The 17527-nt window shown below is 47.8% G+C and overlaps 2 protein-coding genes across 3 annotated transcripts; one reads left to right on the plus strand and one right to left on the minus strand.

Moving 5' to 3' along the window:
• Positions 1-3109: 3109 nt before the first annotated feature.
• On the plus strand, positions 3110-6314 carry LOC116663042. 2 transcript variants are annotated; one of them, XM_032477490.1, is made up of 2 exons: positions 3110-3742; positions 4576-6314. In XM_032477490.1, the coding sequence occupies exons 1-2, from the start codon at positions 3645-3647 to the stop codon at positions 5021-5023; spliced, it is 546 nt and encodes a 181-aa protein (XP_032333381.1). In that variant the 5' UTR covers positions 3110-3644; the 3' UTR covers positions 5024-6314. The 2 variants fall into 2 exon arrangements, with proteins under 2 accessions (XP_032333381.1, XP_032333380.1); XM_032477489.1 differs by having other exon boundaries at positions 3698-4220.
• Positions 5035-16371, minus strand: LOC116663350. The gene is made up of 7 exons (XM_032479091.1): positions 16177-16371; positions 14716-14791; positions 13170-13250; positions 11723-11846; positions 11399-11437; positions 6299-6574; positions 5035-5154 (listed from the first exon to the last, which is right to left on the minus strand). Exons 1-7 carry the CDS (start codon positions 16369-16371, stop codon positions 5112-5114), a joined length of 834 nt encoding a protein of 277 aa, XP_032334982.1. The 3' UTR covers positions 5035-5111.
• Positions 16372-17527: the final 1156 nt, after the last annotated feature.

Here is a 17527-nt window from a genome sequence, read left to right on the forward strand (position 1 = left end):
AGGGCTGCCGGATTCGCAAACAAAGAGAGAGGATGCCCAGTTAACCTTGAATGTCAGATAAACAGCAGCGTGATACTTGGGGAATTCTTGCACTAAGAACTTATTCATTGTTTATCTGAAGCTCCAGGTTGACTGGGCGTCCTGTGCACAACCTGGTGACCCTCAATGGGACTCGTTTTCACAGTCTGCACCCACTTCCCCAGGAGCAGGCAAAGCGCTAAGTCTTTGGAGGGGGGAAAAGCCCAGCAGGGGACACCCCAGTCTCTCTGTGTTTATACAGGTCGAGTGTGAGGCATGAGGTGTAACCCCGATGTAGCAGCTTGGGGCACAGACCCAGGAGTGATGTCTTCCTGTAATATTGACAATGAGCCACCATCACCCGCTGGCCCACCTTACAGAATGTCCAGGACCCCCTTTCTTGGGGTTTCCCTGCCACCTGGGGTTTGTTCTGTTTAAAGGGATCAATTCTGTTTCCAAATGTCAGGACTTTCCCACCCCAGCCCTGTGCTCAGATCCTGGCAGCCTCTGGGGGTCTCTGAGGGAAGCCACTTACGCACTTGGCTGAAGATTCTGCCGGGTTTGCTCAGGGCAACTGGTTCAGGAGGACTGCCCCGCCAGCTTGGCTTGAGCCGGGCTTGTCAGTTGAACGCCTGTTTCTGACAAGCTCGTGTTCCTGTCCTGCCAGCTACCATGGCTAGAATGTTCTAGTCCGACCAAGAGGCTCTAGTATTGTGAGCTTCAAAGACTCAGGTCAGCTCCCCATCCCTGGGCTCCCAGGAGGTGTTCTGGCTCCACAGCAAGTGTCTTCACGTCTGTCCAGCAGCCTGTTCTGTGTCGAAAGTGGTTAGAGAGGGAGAGGCCTTTGTTAAGGTCTGGGGCCAAGAAGGTCTCCTGCCTCACCTTTAATGATCCAGGACTCTTTCTTGAACAAAGACTCAAGACTCTTTCTTGAGCAAAATGTGCCGCACCCGTCCAGCAGAAAAGCAGTTAGAAATTTTAAGACGGCATAAAATTCTTCCTGATCAGACATCAACAGATGAATGGATAAAGAAGATGTAGTGTATTTATACAATGGAATATTACTCAGCCGTACAAAAGAATGAAATAATACTGTTTGCAGCAACATGGATGGACCTAGAGATTATCATACTAAGTGAAGTAAGCCAGAAAGAGAAAGACAAATGTCATATGCTATCACTTATATGTGGAATCTAAAAACTAATACAAATGAACTTACTTACAAAACAGAAAGAGATTCACAGACATAGAAGACAAACTTACGGTTAACAAAGGGAAAAGAGGAGGGTGGAGGGATAAATTAGGAGTTTGGGATCAACAGATACACACTACTACATATGAAATAGATAAACAACAGAGACCTACTATATAGCACAGGGAACTATATTCAATATCTTATAATAACATATAATGGAAACAAATCTGAAAAAGAATATATGTATGTATAACTGAATTGCTTTGCTATACACCTGAAACCAACACACTGTAAATCAACTTCAATAAAAATTTAAAAAAATTTTTAAATTCTTTCTGATCAGGCTCTTGCCTGAGCTACACAAATGGGAGAGAGAAAATGGGGCTTCCTGCCGAGTTTTGGTCAATTTGATCACCTCACAGGGTTGTTTGAAGGAGACTTAGCAGCCGGTTGTTTGAAGGCTGAACTAGGTTAGTGCAGCCTATGTGCGTGCGTGCAGGTGCATGAGTGTTCAGTGTAAGTCCGAGTCTCTGGGTCCCCTTGGCCACTGGAACAGCCTGTCCGCATATCTTGTGTCACAAAGCATTTCTTCAAGTGGTAAACAACACACACAATCCACATTGTGTTTGAAGGAGACAATAGTACAAAGGGTTTGCCAGGCTATTTTTAACACTGAAATCTGGAAGGAAAATGATGTCACATGCTGGGGAAAGTGTCCAGATAGTCCAACAGACCACAGCCAAAGAATTCTGGTTTGTATCTGTTTCTCTCAGAGTTGAGATCATTCAAAAAGGTGAGTTTTAAACTCTTCATTCCAAAAAGCTTTGCAGCTTGACCAGGGCCTGGAGCAGAGTTCTCTCCTGCAGTTTGTCAAACAGACATGAAGGTTCCCACAAGCCAGCGGCCTAGATGGGAGTGAGTGAGCTGGTGGCCGGGGAGGAGGGGTCTTCTGATAGCGGATGGACTTCACACTGCAGAGGAGCAGAAGCCCAGCCCCATGAAAGTGAGGAGAGAGAAAAAAAAAAAAAAAAAAAGGTGATCCTATTGGGATTACCTGCCTCTGCTGTGTGACCTTGGACAAATTACTGAACCTCTCTGATTTTCGATTATCTCATTTGTTACATGGTAATACCTATCGCAGAAGACTGCTGTGGGCCCTAAGATAATGAGTGTTATGGTGCACGGCACATACTAGGTTAAATGAGTATTTGTTCCTGTCTCTCTTGTCCTTTGACATTGTTTTTTTCCTTTACCATGTTTGACTTACCCCCATTGTTTACTTAGGAACACCTGTTACCAAGGTCTCCCCAGCTTCTCTGGCCTATGGCCTTTGAGTGAGGAAGAGCACCCCAAAGAAATAAAGTCACAGGAGGTGTGGTGAAGGAGGAGGAATGGCATGACTGTGATTTGCTCTGTTCCCTTGGGAGCAGGAATCCATCTCTTCAGTAAATGGAGGCTTTATCTGCAGATGAGTGAGGTCCTGTGCTGACTGGGGACTGAGGAAGGTTCGCACTCCCCCCAGGACAGCCCTGGCCAGCTTTGGCATTTAGGTGCAAGACAATGGCTTCCCCATCATGGCCTGGGTGTCTCTGTTTATAACAGGAGCCTGGAGATAGTTGATTATCATTTTCAGGGACATGTGATGCTTTTATAGGAAACCCCCAGGCAGAAGGCAGGGAAACAGGCACCCATAGGAGAGACCCTGCTTTCAGAGCCTGGTGTGGGAATCCTGTGGCCCATTGCTGTCAGGGGAAGGGTGTTGGTCAGCTTTGGTGGGGGTGGATGGTAATTTCTTGGCTGTCATGCAAAATTTGGAGATGGACTCAGTTTCCTCCCCTCTTCCTCTCACTGTTCATTTAGCAACTATAGCCCAATGACTTCTCTTTGTGAAAGAAAGAGTCTCAAAAATATCCCATCTGGTGATCCTGGTGCCAGGTGACAGTTAGATCGGTTTATCCTTACAAGAAGGATGTCCCTCTTATTACAAGAACGTGGCTCCTGTCTATTGCTGCTGTTTGTATCCAGACCCGCTTGCTTTGTCTGCTGGTCCAGCTTTAGTCTCGAGTCATTGATGGAGGGGTTGTGGGCAAGAGCACCAATGAACGAAGGCTAAGCAGGCTGGGGTGGACAAAGGGAGCTCAGGGGACCGGCATCTCACCCGGGCTTGTGTGGTTAGGCCAGCCTTTCTGGAGGAATTTATGACTAAGCTGTGACCTGCCGGATGAACTTCAGACTCTGAAGCCAGGGAAGAGAACTCTGAGCAGCAGGAAGAGAACGTACAAAAGTCTGGAGGGGGACAGGCGCAAGGTCTGGGAGAAGCTACAGGTGCTCAGTCTGGTCAGTGCAGAACGTGGAAAGAGGGAACGAGAAGACCGGAGAGGTCAGCAGAGGGAGGCCTGGGCTCAGGCATGGCTGTGCGGGCCGGAGGAAGATGCCTTCCCTGCGGGCACCGCACACAGAGCTCCCGCTCAGGACAGACGGGGATGCGCCCGCAGGTAGCTCCTACGGAAGCCGCTCTTGCGAGGAACGGTGAGGGACAGCTCTCTAGCGTCAGCAGTGAGATGCCTGCAAAAGAGTATCAGCCAAAGATGAGAAGAGAGTCCGGGGGGGGGGGGGTGTTACCTTCTCCTACCTTTATGCGGAAGGCGATCAGGGACGTGGATGGACCCTGCAGGAAAGCTGACGACCCCAGCGCCCTCCAGTCTCCAGGGTAGATGGTGGACCTGATCTCCTTAGTCCTTTTGCTATAAGAGCCCGAGAGAGGAAGGATGAGGAAGGGACAGAAAATGACCGCAGCAGGCACGCCCACCTCACCTCCCCGCAGCCTTCTTTCCCAGCTTCCTCCCTGGCTGAGCCCTGGTTTATTGGGGATGCGTGCGTGCGCGCGCGCGCGCGCATCCCAACTAAATGGGCCCAGTGAAAAAGCTACATTGCCCAGCCTTCCTTGCAGTGAGCAGTGTCCATGGAACACAGTCCTGGTCGAAGGGGCATCAGCAGAACCCACAGGGTGAGCCTTCTGGACAATTTGTAAGCGGGTGCAGATTCCTGTGGCCGGCTGTTTGCCCTTTGCCCCTTCCCCCCTCCCCCCCCCCGCCCCCTCCCCGCCCACGTGGGGATGCTGCCGGTCCGGGGACCGCACTTTGAGAACCACTGCTGAACTGTCCTAAGGAATGAGTTGGAAAATTCTGTGTGAGTGGTTGTCCATTCCTGCTGGTCCCCAGAGCAGCTGGAGGATGGGGGACGGGGGCGGGAAGGGGGCCAAACCGAATGATGGGAGTCGTGACCCGGGAGCTCAGAGGGAGTCGGGCGCCGCCACTGACTGCCGCCATTGGAATAAACAACTTGTGCCTTTTGTTCTTCAGGAACTGTGGGGACGTGACCAGCGAAGGGTGTCCTCCCGAACGCTCCCCGCCCCCAGCCGGGCCCCCATCCCCGCCGCCCAGCTGGTCCTCACCTGCCTGGAGTCTGCGGCCCCCGGGCTGCTCGAGTCGATTTGGATGCAGGCGTGTTTTCTCCGTCAGGACTCGGTTGTTACCAGACACAGTGTTTATTTTTCTTCGTAAAAAGATGCAAGCTGTGTGCCTCCAAATGCTGGAAGCTCAGAATATTCCGTTTGTTTGTGGAGAGACAGACTGGATGGCACACTTTCAGTCAAACTATGAAATGCAGCCTGGCAGCCAGGAGGGAGGAGGGGAGGATGACGCCGCAGGCTCTTTCTTCTTCCCGAGAAGCCTGAGGGCTGGGTGGCTGGGTTCGCTCTCTGGTCCCTGGAAGGGGGTCCTGGTTCCTGTGTTCCCCCAGGGCCTGTGACCAGGAAACTGGCAAGAACGATCCTTCCCCTCCTTGGGGACAGGCAGGGTCGTGTGACAAGTGCTGTGCCCCACTGATTTACTCTGGGTCACCAGACATGGGTCCCTTTAGTTCCCAAATGGGTTTCCCCACTAATTACAAAAGAAATAAATGACCATTAAAAATTTTTCTGGAAACAAAGACCGAAGATAAAAAAAAAAAAAAAAAGGTAAACGTATACCGTCTCCCTGTCTGTATCTGTCTGCCTGTCTCCACCTAACCTGCCTTTCTCAGCTATGGACATCAGCCCGCAGGTTACCACACAGAGATCGCTATCCTAAATTGCAGACCTCTGTCCTAAACTGTGACTGGCTGAGCCTTAGTCTTTGTCCCCCGTGTGGCCATGTCAGACCCCGAGCGACAGATGGTTGGTTGGTGGCCAGCTGTTTTTTCTTTTATAAACTGTGCTACACTGAACATCCTTATGTGTACATCTTAGCCCTCTTTGTTTGCTTACTTGCTCAGGCTTAAATCTTAGCAGTGAAATTGCTGGGGAAATGCTTTTGACGAACATTCCTGACCTGCTTTCCCCGAAGTCTGTGCAAAGGACACACGACCCCACAGAGAAGGAGCCTCACATCCCCACCGTCACCCCAGAGCACACTTTTTGGGGTCACTTTCTGGGTTAATCTTCTCTTAGAATTCTGATAGCATATCTTGACATGGGAAATCTTCGGGTCATAAAAATTTAAATTTTTTCTCCTTGTTATAAATAGTAGTTATAATAAATATTTTATAGCAGCAATAATAACAATATGTGTTTGTTTCCTTATTTCAACTTTTTGTTATGAAAATGTTCGAAGTGAGCAACAAGTTGGAATAATAGTGAAATGAACACCCACATAGCCTCCATGTAGATTCAGTGATTTCCGTTTTGCTCTATATGATTTCTCTGTCTCTATGAGTGTGTATTTCTGTTTTCCTAAACCACAGGGCTGCCATCACACCTGAGAAAATCACCGATCATTTCATAATGTCATCTAATATCTAGTCCACATTCAAACTAACCCAGCTTATGCAAAGTATTATTTTAGTGTAGCAACTTCTATATAATATGTAGAGATAATATTCAGGGCTCTCAGTCCTGGCCTGTGCATCGCAGTCAGCTGGGACTGTTTTTAATAGGTGCTGCGGCTTGAATTTGAAATTCTTCAAGGAATTTTGAGGAACGGGGGTAGGGGGTAGGATTTTTTTGTTTGTTTAATTGGAAGTTTTCCTGCAAGTTAGCAAATTTACCCTGGTGCAGGGATGGTGGCAGGGCAGAAAGAAGAAACATGGTCCCTAAGGGGAGACAGTGACTGCCCCTGTGGTCCAGCTGCTGCAGTTAACCCAGCACAGAGAAAATAGCAATGAACGAACAAAATTGGAGGGGATGTGATTTTACTGTTGGAGGCTGGAGTCCCCTCAGGCCCCTGACAATGCCTCATTGTTTGTGTAACGTTGTTGCGTGTCCCCGGATTGAGGCGCTGGGTGTGCTGACTGCCCGGGGTCTGCTCCCTGTGCTCTGTCGCCCTGTGGGGAAAAGACAAAACAGGTTTAGTCTGCGGTTCCCCGAATCTCTCACCACCAGGAGAGTCCACGTCACTGAGAACTCGGATCCACCGTGGTTTTCAACAGCGACGCTTAATGAACTGGAGCCTGAGAAACAGGCAATAAACTTTCTGGCCTGCTTAACCAAATACCGTCTCTCTTGTCCTGACGGCAATAATGTGTTTTATTGCCCCACTTTTTATTAGCTCCCAGCTAAAGGCCTCGCACGCTACACAAGTCCCGGCGGCTTTCTTTCTGGGAACAGTGGAAATCTCAGTTTCACATTCGCCTTCCGAGCATCTTAGATGTCCTCCAACGCTTTTCCGAGGGAAGACTGGAACCATCCGAAAATGAGATCTCAGTAGCAGCCATGGTTTGCCATATTCCATCTTATAAATGCAATCTCTCTTCTTTTTGTATTTGTTGGGTTTATACTAACTCGGCTTATGTAAACTGGCAGGGTATTTTTTAAATGAGATTGGTAATGCCGATGTAAAAAAGTTAAAATCCCCTTAAAATGGCGTAAAACCCATTAAAGTAGGGGCTGCATGGCAGGGATATTTCTGGGATGCATCTGAGAGTTGGATTTTGAGCTCTGTTTTCAGAGCGCGGCTTCCTTTTGAAACATCTTTGCACTCGGTTTGAAATCATCAGGACTTTGTTAGTTGGGGGGCAAAAAATTTATATTTGCAGCTGCAGAGAGACAGAGAGATGGTCGGGCATCAGGCTTCAGGCACATGGGGTTTCAGCCTCGGTGTAGTCATTTCTGAAGCCACTGAACCATTCTCAGGCTCAGTTTTCCTAAAATCCTCTTTATTTCTGACCTTGAACATCCCACCCCAGGTCTCAGACTGTCTCAGCACAAATGAGCTCTTCAAAACCAGGACAATGCAGTTTCACTGCATTTACTGGATGGTGAATACAGATTCCACACTCCCCTCACTCCCCACCCCTCTGCCCTAACTTAGGACTATAGTAAGTTTTATGTTTAACCAAAATTAGAAAGAAAGATTGTGAATAAACGGTATCTGTAAAATATATGTAACCATGGCCAGGCTATGAAAAAAAAACAAACTGTTGTTATTTCTCAAGTCTTTCTGAAAATTGTTTACAGACAAATCCTAATTTTCCCATATTTGAAATATGTAAAAAAACTAAAGGATGGAAAATCTAAATGTTTTAGTGATCTCTCTAGACACCCAAAACTATTAGCATGTGAGTCATCTATTCATCCATCCACCCACCGACCTACCCATCCACCCATTCACACACTCACTCATCCATCTATCCATCCACCCACCCATCCATATATTCACCCATCGAACCACTGTTCCATCCATCCACTTGGTCATTATTTCTACTTTCTTTAAGCAGCCACTGTATTAACCATGTTTCTGGCATCCTGTAAATGTCATGCTTTAACGTCTGCCCTGCATGCAAATGTCAGACACACCTTGTTCTGGACAAACCGATGCTATGCCTGAATCACCTTGCTTTGGCATCCCATCTCCTTTGCTGCCTCCCACGTCCTGGGGAGGAGTCCTCCTCCCAGGGCTGCCTTTCTAATTCCAAAGCAACTGATCCAGAGTCTACCCCCTAACTACCTCCCTTACTGGATTTTCACACTTGGGACCAATATCTATTGGCCTTATCACCCGAGGGCCAGATGCCAGGTGACTAGGAAGAGCCCTACACCCCAGAGTATTCTGGAATTATTCAAACGAGCCAATTTTAAGCCCACTTACCCTACCATGACTTTCCATGGAAACCACAATAAAGGTTCTTGTCCACCTCGTCCCCTCACTCCCTCTGCCTCCTGACGGATTCTGGTGCTACTCTGTGTGGCCCCTGAGTGTCGGGTGCCCTCCCTCTTCTCTTAGGAACTGCGAGTAACCAACTATTTTTCCAATGGCAATCCTCTCCTGGTCTGCTGGCTTTACCATAACTGAGTAATATTAAAATCTATTAAGATGCCTACTATGTGCCAGGCCTTGCACGAGGCCCTGCAAAGTGAAGATGAGCAAATTCGAGTCCCTGCTTTAAGGATTCTTACCGTTTGGATGGAGACAGACAAGCACCCAGGCAGGGTGGGAAGTGCTAAATTTGGGATTGTGCTGTGTGCACGAGGAAAGGAGGCTGGATCTTGAAAGATGAGAAAGGGAAAAACCACGTGTGGAGGCCCAGAGCATGCGGGCATGGTGGAGGTAAGAGGGGGCAAGTTGACTGGTGGGGCTGGACTGAGGGTAGGGGGTGGCAGGAAGGCTCCGGGTGCTGACTTTAGAAGTGGTGGACATTGATCTCCAAGAGATGGGGAGCCAGCGAAGGTGTATGAGCAGGTGACGTGATCAGATGTCACCTGAAGGTGAGGCTGGAGTCAGTGAGTTCAGGAGGCAGCTCTCTGTTGTTGCCTGTCAGGGACTTGGAGAGCCAGAGAAGTCGTGGCGGGAGAGAAGGATTCAAGAATCATTTTGGAGATGCAGCCATCAGGCCTGGGCACCTGTCAGAGTGGGGACCACGGCCGTCAGCGTCTGGCCCACAGGTAGGTGGTATGATGCTGTTAAGTGACTCCTGGATCGTCCCTCTTTGGTTCCCCCTCCTCAGCCTCCCTTCCTGCCTCCCTTCCCTTGTCACCGAGTGCCTTGTGTGCGCGTGTGTACCTGTGAGTGTGTGAGACAGAGGTCTAGGGCTCCGTTGACTGGTGTCTGCTGAGAGACCGAGGTAAGAAGGAAAGCAGGGAGAGGTCGAAGCATCAGGAGAGACTTCGGATATTTGATAAAACAAAGAAATGGAAAAGGATAGAATGGAAGGCGTGGCTTTGAAGAGGAGGAAGGGTGTCTCCTCTTGTAGACGGGGAGCAAGTCTGTGAGAACTGGTGCAGACACTTTAGAGATGGAGCGAGTAGTCGGTCTGAATGTTTCCTCTGGGGATCGAGAGGCGAGTGGAGGCTGGACACGTGAGGCAGTGGGGCGTGTTGTGGGCCCTTCTAAGAGGGGACGAGATACCGTCACTGTAGAGTTACTGGTGTGTGTCTGAGTGAGCTGGATGCCAGGAAGAAGTCCACGGAGGTGAGTGACACAGGCTTTACCCTTGTGGGGCGTAAGGTCTGGCAGTGGTGTTGGCAGCCTCTCCTGTGGGACCGGGACCAGCTTCCCAGAGGATGTGGCATTTGAGGTTGTCTTGAAAGGATGTTTGAGAGGCCACCAGGCTGAGAAAGAAGAGGACAGATCCTTTGGTTTGCAAATATGGCAAGCAGAAACGATCGCCCATCGGTAGAAAAAGAAAACTAAACCCAATGCATGGGGGTGGGGCTTGAGGACAGTCTGAAAACAGTGCCTGTGGCTTTTTCTCCATCTTTGACAGTGGAGAGCCTCAGCGGTGACTGACGAGCATGTTTCTAATTATCACATTGAGTCTTTGATCTGTTTTAATTATTTGTTTCCCCTGCAAACACAAATTTGACTCACTGGTGCTGTGTTTAACCAGCTGCTCTGTTTGGAGGTGCTTGGGCAGGGGGCCATGTATGCTTCCCCAGTGAAATATAAATGCCCTGCCTGCCTTTTTATTCAGCTTGTAAATATGGAGCTCCTAGGTGATGGGGAGTGCAGGGATGGATAGGGTTGCTATCTGAGGTTGCCTCAAATGCTTCTGTCTGTCTGTCTCTTTCCCCAGGAGGAGATTCTTGAGGAAGAAGAAGAAAATAGGATAAAAATCCTGATCAATTAGAACCCAGTCTACAGAAATATGAACACCTTGTAGGTGGATCAAAGCCAGAGACTTGTTAATTAAAAAAAAAAAAAAGCTTTCTGGGTTGGTCTTGTGGGATTCAAAGTGTTAGCTCCGTATTTGAAATTTCTGCATCTTTTGTGTAAATCCTTCAGCAGTAATCAGATGAAATGGTCCATCTACCGACTTGCTGAGGCTGGGAGGCAGAGTCATGCAAACAGGATTTTAAAATACAAACTGAATTTTGGAATTAAAACAAAATACTATATTGAGGTATATTTTACATATCATATAATTCATCAATTTCAAGTGTTCAATAATTTTTTTTTTGGTAAACTTACCAAGTTGGGCAATCATTACCATAAATCACTTTTAGAACATTTTGCTAATACATTCCCAAGTCTCATCACGTATCTGCTATCTATTTCATTGTGGAATATTATTCCATTGCATGGACATACTACATTTTTTGCCCATTCACCAGTTGATGGACATTTGAATTGTTTCCAGTTTTGGTCTATTATGAATAATACTGCTATGACCATTCTTGTTCAAGTCTTTGTTCTTTTGAGTCTGTCCTACAAGACTATAAGCATCCAAGTCTTCTCGTTGGTGGAACTACACCTTATCTACCTGCTCCAAGTTACTGCTGTTCCATACTTGCCTCATACTACTCATATTTGTGAAAGTCCCACTGCTAAAGATTAAAAATCTCATGGGAGACTTCTGGTTTTCAATCTGGCAGATAACAAGCTTAGAAGTTGCCATCCTAATAATAAATTAAAAAAGCTGAACAAACTAGAAAATTAAAAGTTCTTCTTAGATCCATCAGAAAAGTGAGGTCACAGGGCAAACCACTGGCCCTAAAATTGGAGAGACAAACTGGTATATACAGAGAATAAAACCTATCAGAGCAGGGCCAGGAACACAGCTCAGTGGTAGAGCACATGCTTAGCATGCATGAGGTCCTAGGTTCGATCACCAGTACCGCCATTAAAAAAAAAATAACAGAAAGTCTTACCAGAGCAGAAAACCATGAGCAGCAATCTCCATGGGAACGAGTGCCAGAGCAGGAAAACTCACCTGTTTTGATGAATTGATGGAGGCTCAGTGTGGACAAGCCTGGAGTTAAAAAAAAAAAAAAAACAACTCCAGGGGGGAGATTCAGTCGTAGGGAGACCCCATGTTTTTGTGAGTTTTACCTCCAGGAGCTCTACCAGCTTCTCACAATGCCTATCCGAGAGAACTCCCTCATGCTTACAGCAGAGTGACGAGAAACCACGTTCAAATACACCAGAGTGTTCTGTTCTTAACAAGGTTATTCCCTCAGGAGAAACTATTTAACCAGAGACTAACATGCTGGATTTTTGTCAGAGCCTAACTTCCTGTGAGAATGAAAACACCCACCTCCAGTCTCCTCGAGCTTTCCTGTTCCTCCGAATGCAGGGCTGGTGGGGGTCGGCGGGAGAGGGCAGAGAGTAAGAGGAAGACTCCGAAGCACATATGAGGTCCCACAGTCCAGAGGCACAAACTCACTTAAAGACTGAGACCCAATCACGTGACTGTAGAAAGCGTCCCCTCCCCCCATACCTCATCACTACGTTAGTAAACACCCATTTACAGCAGTTCCTTTTGCCTTGCACATCATGTCTAGCTACAAAGAAAAAATTACAAGGCGTTCTAAAGGGCAAACAACACAATTTGAAGAGACAGAGAAAGCATCAAAACCAGACTCAGACGTGGCAGGAATGTTGGAATTCTCAGACTGGGAATCTAAAACAACCACGATGAAAATGCTTGGCGCTCTAATAGATCAAGTAGACAGCATGCAAGGATAGATGGGAAACGTAAGCCGAGAAATAGAAATTCTAAAAAAGAACCAAAAAGTAAAAATGGTAGATATCAAAAACACTGTGACAGAAATGAAGGATGCCTTTGATGGGCTTATTTGTCGATTGGGCATAGCTGAAAAAAGAATCTCCGAGCTAGAGGATATCTCAATGGAAACCTCAAAAACTGAAAAGCAGAGAGTAAAAGACTTGGGGAAAATAACCCCAAAATAGAATATCTAAGAACTACAAAAGGTGCAATAGACTTGTAATGGGAAAACCAGAGCGAGGACACCGTTGTGCAAACCCCAGGAAGATTTATTCAGCAAATGGTGACTCTACAGTGTGTGTGTGTGTGTGTGTGTGTAAGTGTGTGTGTTTGCATGTACTTGTTTGTGTTATGTGTGTGTGTGCTTGTGACTTTGTGTTTGTGTAGTCAGGGTGTGTTAGTGTGTGTATAAGAATGTGGGTTTGTGCTTGTATGAGTGCGTGTTTCTGACTTTGTGTGTTTATGGGTGTGTGTATGGTGGGGAAGGCATTTATATCATAAAAATAACCCTGGGAAGGGTAGGCTGAATCTGAATGTCAAGTGCCAAAGAGTACGCTTCAAGCTACCAACCAGTACGTTTAAACAGCGGGCGAGGAGATCCTTTACAACATTCAGAGACCGCTGATGAGGAGCGTGGAAGGCGGACTGGAGGGGAGAAGGACTCCCGAGAAGCCGAGAGGAGGGCTTGGCTTCGGGTTAGGCTCCGCCCCCCTGGCTGGGAGCCAACTGCAAAGGGAGGACAGTGAGTGGACGGGGTGGGGCCACGGGGGCGGGGCTTCCCCTGGCCGGGGGCGGGGCTTCTGCCATGGGAACGTCAGCAGGAGCGCTGGCCCGGCTGCTGGGGCCCCTCCCCACGGCTGCCGAGCTCTCCTACGTCCCCTGATCTGCTCCTGAGAGATGACCGTGCTCTTGGACCCCCAGACCAAGGACTTGAGGCCCTCGGACTAGACCTACTGACTGGGGACTGGACACTAACCCACCTCGTCTAGCAGCTTGTGGAAGTTGCCGTAGACGACGTTCAGGATGCCTTCAGAGTCGTTCCTTTTTACTTTGCTACCTCCTTATGCAAACCAATGGCATATACATGTATTTATAGGACACATATACACACATTTGGCTCCATGCCGGACAGCTGATCACTTCTGAGAGTCCCGGTCCTTGGCGTGTATCCTGAAGATGCCCAACACCCACAGAATGAGGAGTTCAGATAATCAAGGATTTCACAGATTCTTTTCAGTGGTCTCTTCTTTGGAAGGATGACTGAGGGCTAATCCATAGGGGAAGTTTGCATGACGAGGGGACAGGGCAAAAGCGAGGAGGACAGAAGAAGAAATCAAACTAAAACTTCTATATCTTGTAGTAACTTATGGTGAAGAAGACTATGAAAATGAATATATGTATGTTCCTATGTGACTGAAGCACTGTGCTGTACACCAGAAATTGACATGACATTGTAAACTGACTATACTTCAATAAAATATATATATACAAGAAAAAAAATTAAATAAAATAAATTTTGGTCCAAAAAAAATTGGTTTGTAATTTCCGGGAGCCTGCTAGCATTGACTTGGCAATGGCCGATGGGCTCCAAATCAGAAGAGACTTTAGATACTTTCGCCCAGATCTTTTCTCACATTGTGTATCCTACCATACAGACAGACATAACAGAATCTAGTCCATAGCCCTCACATTGTAGATGGGGAAACTGAGGCCCATAGAGGTCAAGTGACTCTCTGAAGGTTACAGGAGATGGTTGCATTAGAGCAAAGACTTGAATCCTGGTCATTGGACATTCAATGCTAACATCTGAAAAATTGTATTTAGTTACATTCTTATGCAAACCAGGCGCACATACATATGTTCATGAGTAAATTTGGCTCCACGTATGGGGGCTAATTTTGGTCTGGGGTAAGAAAGAAAGGAAGCAAGGATGTAGGACATTCCCACCAAATTTTATATTTAAATGTAGTTCAATGAACCAAATAGAAATTTAATTTACAAATATATCCTCTATTCTTTATTGCCTTGAGAATGCAATAAAAGGAGAAAATTTTCTGTGAGGATAAATAAGGGCAAATTGGGTGAAATAGGATGAAAGGGAGAAATCAGGATATTCCCCTGTGAGGGACTGGAATGTGTCCTGTCACATCCGTGGCATCGCTTCCCTTTGTTCTAAGCCCTCATTCATCCTGTGCACCCATCCTCCAGTGAGGGCCTCATCTGTGTCATTTAACCATCCCAGGTGGTATTACCATCCCACTTCCAGAAAAGAAAAATGAGGCTCAGGATGTTTAAGTACTTTGCTGGCAGTTACAAAGCTGGCACGTGACAGATTCACTCTTGGAACTCATTCTTTGGAAACTCTCACGGACTAGAATTCGGCAAGCTTCCTTCCGTAGGGAAAAGCCTACAAGTTGGTTGCCTGAAAAGGAAAGCATCTGAGCATCCTTGGGCTCCGGGGAGGGTCTCCATCCATCTCCTGCGGGTGGCTGAGTGTACAGTGTCCCTTTGTAGAGCCTCACCTGGCAGGTGGGTCACCGCGGTGAGGAAGGATGGGTCTCCTGGTCCCATAGAGGGATCCTGGGATGATGGTGGCCCCTGTGATTTGGGGTGAGAAAGGACCCCAGGGAACCATGACCTTGTATAGTGGACCACACTTTCAGGGCCAGTCGGCCACTGTGCCCCAGTCTGGCATTGGGAAGGGGCAGTGGGCTCTTAACCCGGGGCCATTCCCGCTGGGCTGATTGGAGTGGAGCTTTCCTTCCATCCGCAGCACGGACTTCGGTGTGCACACAGGTGCATGCCTCAGCTCCTGATGGACCCTAAACCTCTTTTTTTGCTGTTGTTTTTCTGGGTTTTCATTTCATATGATTCCAATCCCAACTCTCACTAAAGCAGGGGAAGGGGGCTTGCCCACCTCAATGGCAGGAGGCGGGAGAAGCAGAGGCGGGTGGCCTGGTGGCCCGTGAGTCTCTTCCTTGCTGTGCCTTTGACCCATTGTGTGGGGCCCTCCCCTGTGGGCTTTCTGGAGCCTTTCCCTCCCTGTCTGAGCTCCAGGCCAGTGCGGTAAGTGGAGTGGAAGGTGGGACACGCCCGCTGGCATTTTCCTCCTGGTGCCCTGGAGGGCATCCCTGAGGTCTAGAGCGGGGGTTTGCAAATGTTTTCTGTAAAGTGCCAGAGAGTAAATATTTTTGGCTTTGAGGGCCTCATGATCTCTGTCACACCACTCAAGTCTGCCACTGTGGTGGGAAAGCAGCTACAGACAAAATGCAATGAACGGGAGTGGCTGGATTCCAAGAAAACTTTATTTTATTTTTATTTTTTATTTAAGTGTAGTCGATTTACAATGTGTTAATTTCTGCTGTACAGCATAGTGATTCATTTATACATATACATATATATTCCTTTTCATATTCTCTTTCATTATAGGCTGTTATAAGATACTGAATATAGTTCCCTGTGCTATACAGTAGGACCTTTTGTTTACCTATTTTATATATGGTAGTTAGTATCTACAAATCTGGAACTCCCAATTTATCCCTCCCCACTCCCTTTCCCCCTGGTAACCATAAGTTTGTTTTCTATGTCTGTGAGTGTCTCTGTTTTGTAAATAAGTTCATTTGTGTCTTTATTTTTTTTTTAAGATTACACATATAAGTGATATCATATGGTATTTTTTTTTCTCTTTCTGGCTTACTTCACTTAGTATGACTATCCAGGAAAGTTTTATTTACCAATGCAGGCAGTGGGCTGGATTTGGCGCCTAGGTGTAATTCGCAGAACTTGATCAAGAAGACGGAGCGAATTAACTAGATGGGAGGAATCCTTTCACGGTGTATACATGTATCAAATACTCAAGATGTACACTTTAAATATCTTACAATTTTGTCAATTATAGCTCAATAAAGCTGGATAAAAACAAGATGGAGCAGCCTGTCTCCCCACGAGTGCCATCCCGGAAGGAACAGACATCTCAGACTGACCCGAGACTCCCCAGGACCCTGGAATTTGTACAGCCAAGAGCTGTGTGTGCCAGCCTGGCCCGTGCAGTCCTGAGGTGATGTCCGCTGGCCTTGGGGAACCTTGTTACAGAGCATCCTATTAAAGGAGCCACGGGCAGGAACGTGGGCCTGGATAGTGTCAGTGACAGTGTCCAGCTTGTCCAGCTTGTGCTCCATAGCTTGCCAGCTGGGCCTGGGCCAGGGCTGGGCTGCGTTCAAAGGCTGCTAAACTTTCCAGAGACAAGTTTCGTCAACAGACATATGCCCAGCACACCGTGTTCTCATGACACTGGCCCCACACGTTGAGTTCTTGGAAAACTTATGGGGTTTGAGTCTACTGTGGGTTAGGCCCATTCCCAGACATGGAAGGGCCACTGGGAGGTGGGGGGCATGAGCCAGGGCAGACCCAGATGCCTGGGATGCAAGGGGGAAGAGGGTAGGGACCCAAGAAAAACAGCTATAGCGTGGGCAGTGGGGAGGAGGACGAGCTAACTTTCAGCAGGGATGCTGGCTTCCTGGAGGAGGCAGCATTGGTGGTGGGCCTCGAAAGATGGGTCAGATTTAGACAGGTGGGGACAAGGGACAAGGCGGGGAGAGTGTGGGCATGCTTAGCCAATAGCCAGAGCTTTTATTTGACTTTGACATATGGGGGCGGATCATAGTTTCCAAAGATGACCCTAATACCATCTCCCATACGCAATGCTCTTCTCCCCATGAAGTGCTGCCATCCAGTTCCCTTCCCCCGTCCCCCCTCTTTTTTTAATGGAGGTCCTGGGCTTGACCCTCTCTGAAGTCAGGCAACAAGGAAGACATGGCTGCCTTCCTGGTTCTCAGAGGGGGAAAAACACCGGGAAAGCCAAACCCAAACTGATAACCTGAAAAATGCCCCTGCCCCCAGTTCAGCCATGCCTGAAGTCAGCCACTCCTCGGCCTTCTCACTAGGCAAGTCAGCCAGTTCTCTCAGGGTGTGTGTGTGTGCGCCTGTGACTCCGAGTTGGATTTCTAAGAACTGCAACCACAAAAGTCCCACTTCATTGAAGATCTCAGCTTAAACACCTCACAGGAGGCTTCCCTGGTCACTTGTGCTATGGGCTGTTTGTGTCCCCTCCCCAAATTCACATGTTGAAATCCTAACCACCCCCCACAACGTGTTTGGTATTAGGAGCAGGGCCTTTGGGGGGTGACTAGATCACAAGGAGGGAGCCCTCCCAACTGAGACTAGTGCTTTTATAAGGGAGACCCCAGAGGGCTCCCCGACCCCTTCCCCCATGTGAGGGCACCGTGGGAAGTTGGCGCTACCGCCCCGAAGAGGGTTCTCACCAGCACCTGACCA

This window comes from Camelus ferus, chromosome 4 (assembly GCF_009834535.1).
Source record: "Camelus ferus isolate YT-003-E chromosome 4, BCGSAC_Cfer_1.0, whole genome shotgun sequence".
Taxonomy (NCBI): Eukaryota; Metazoa; Chordata; class Mammalia; order Artiodactyla; family Camelidae; genus Camelus; species Camelus ferus.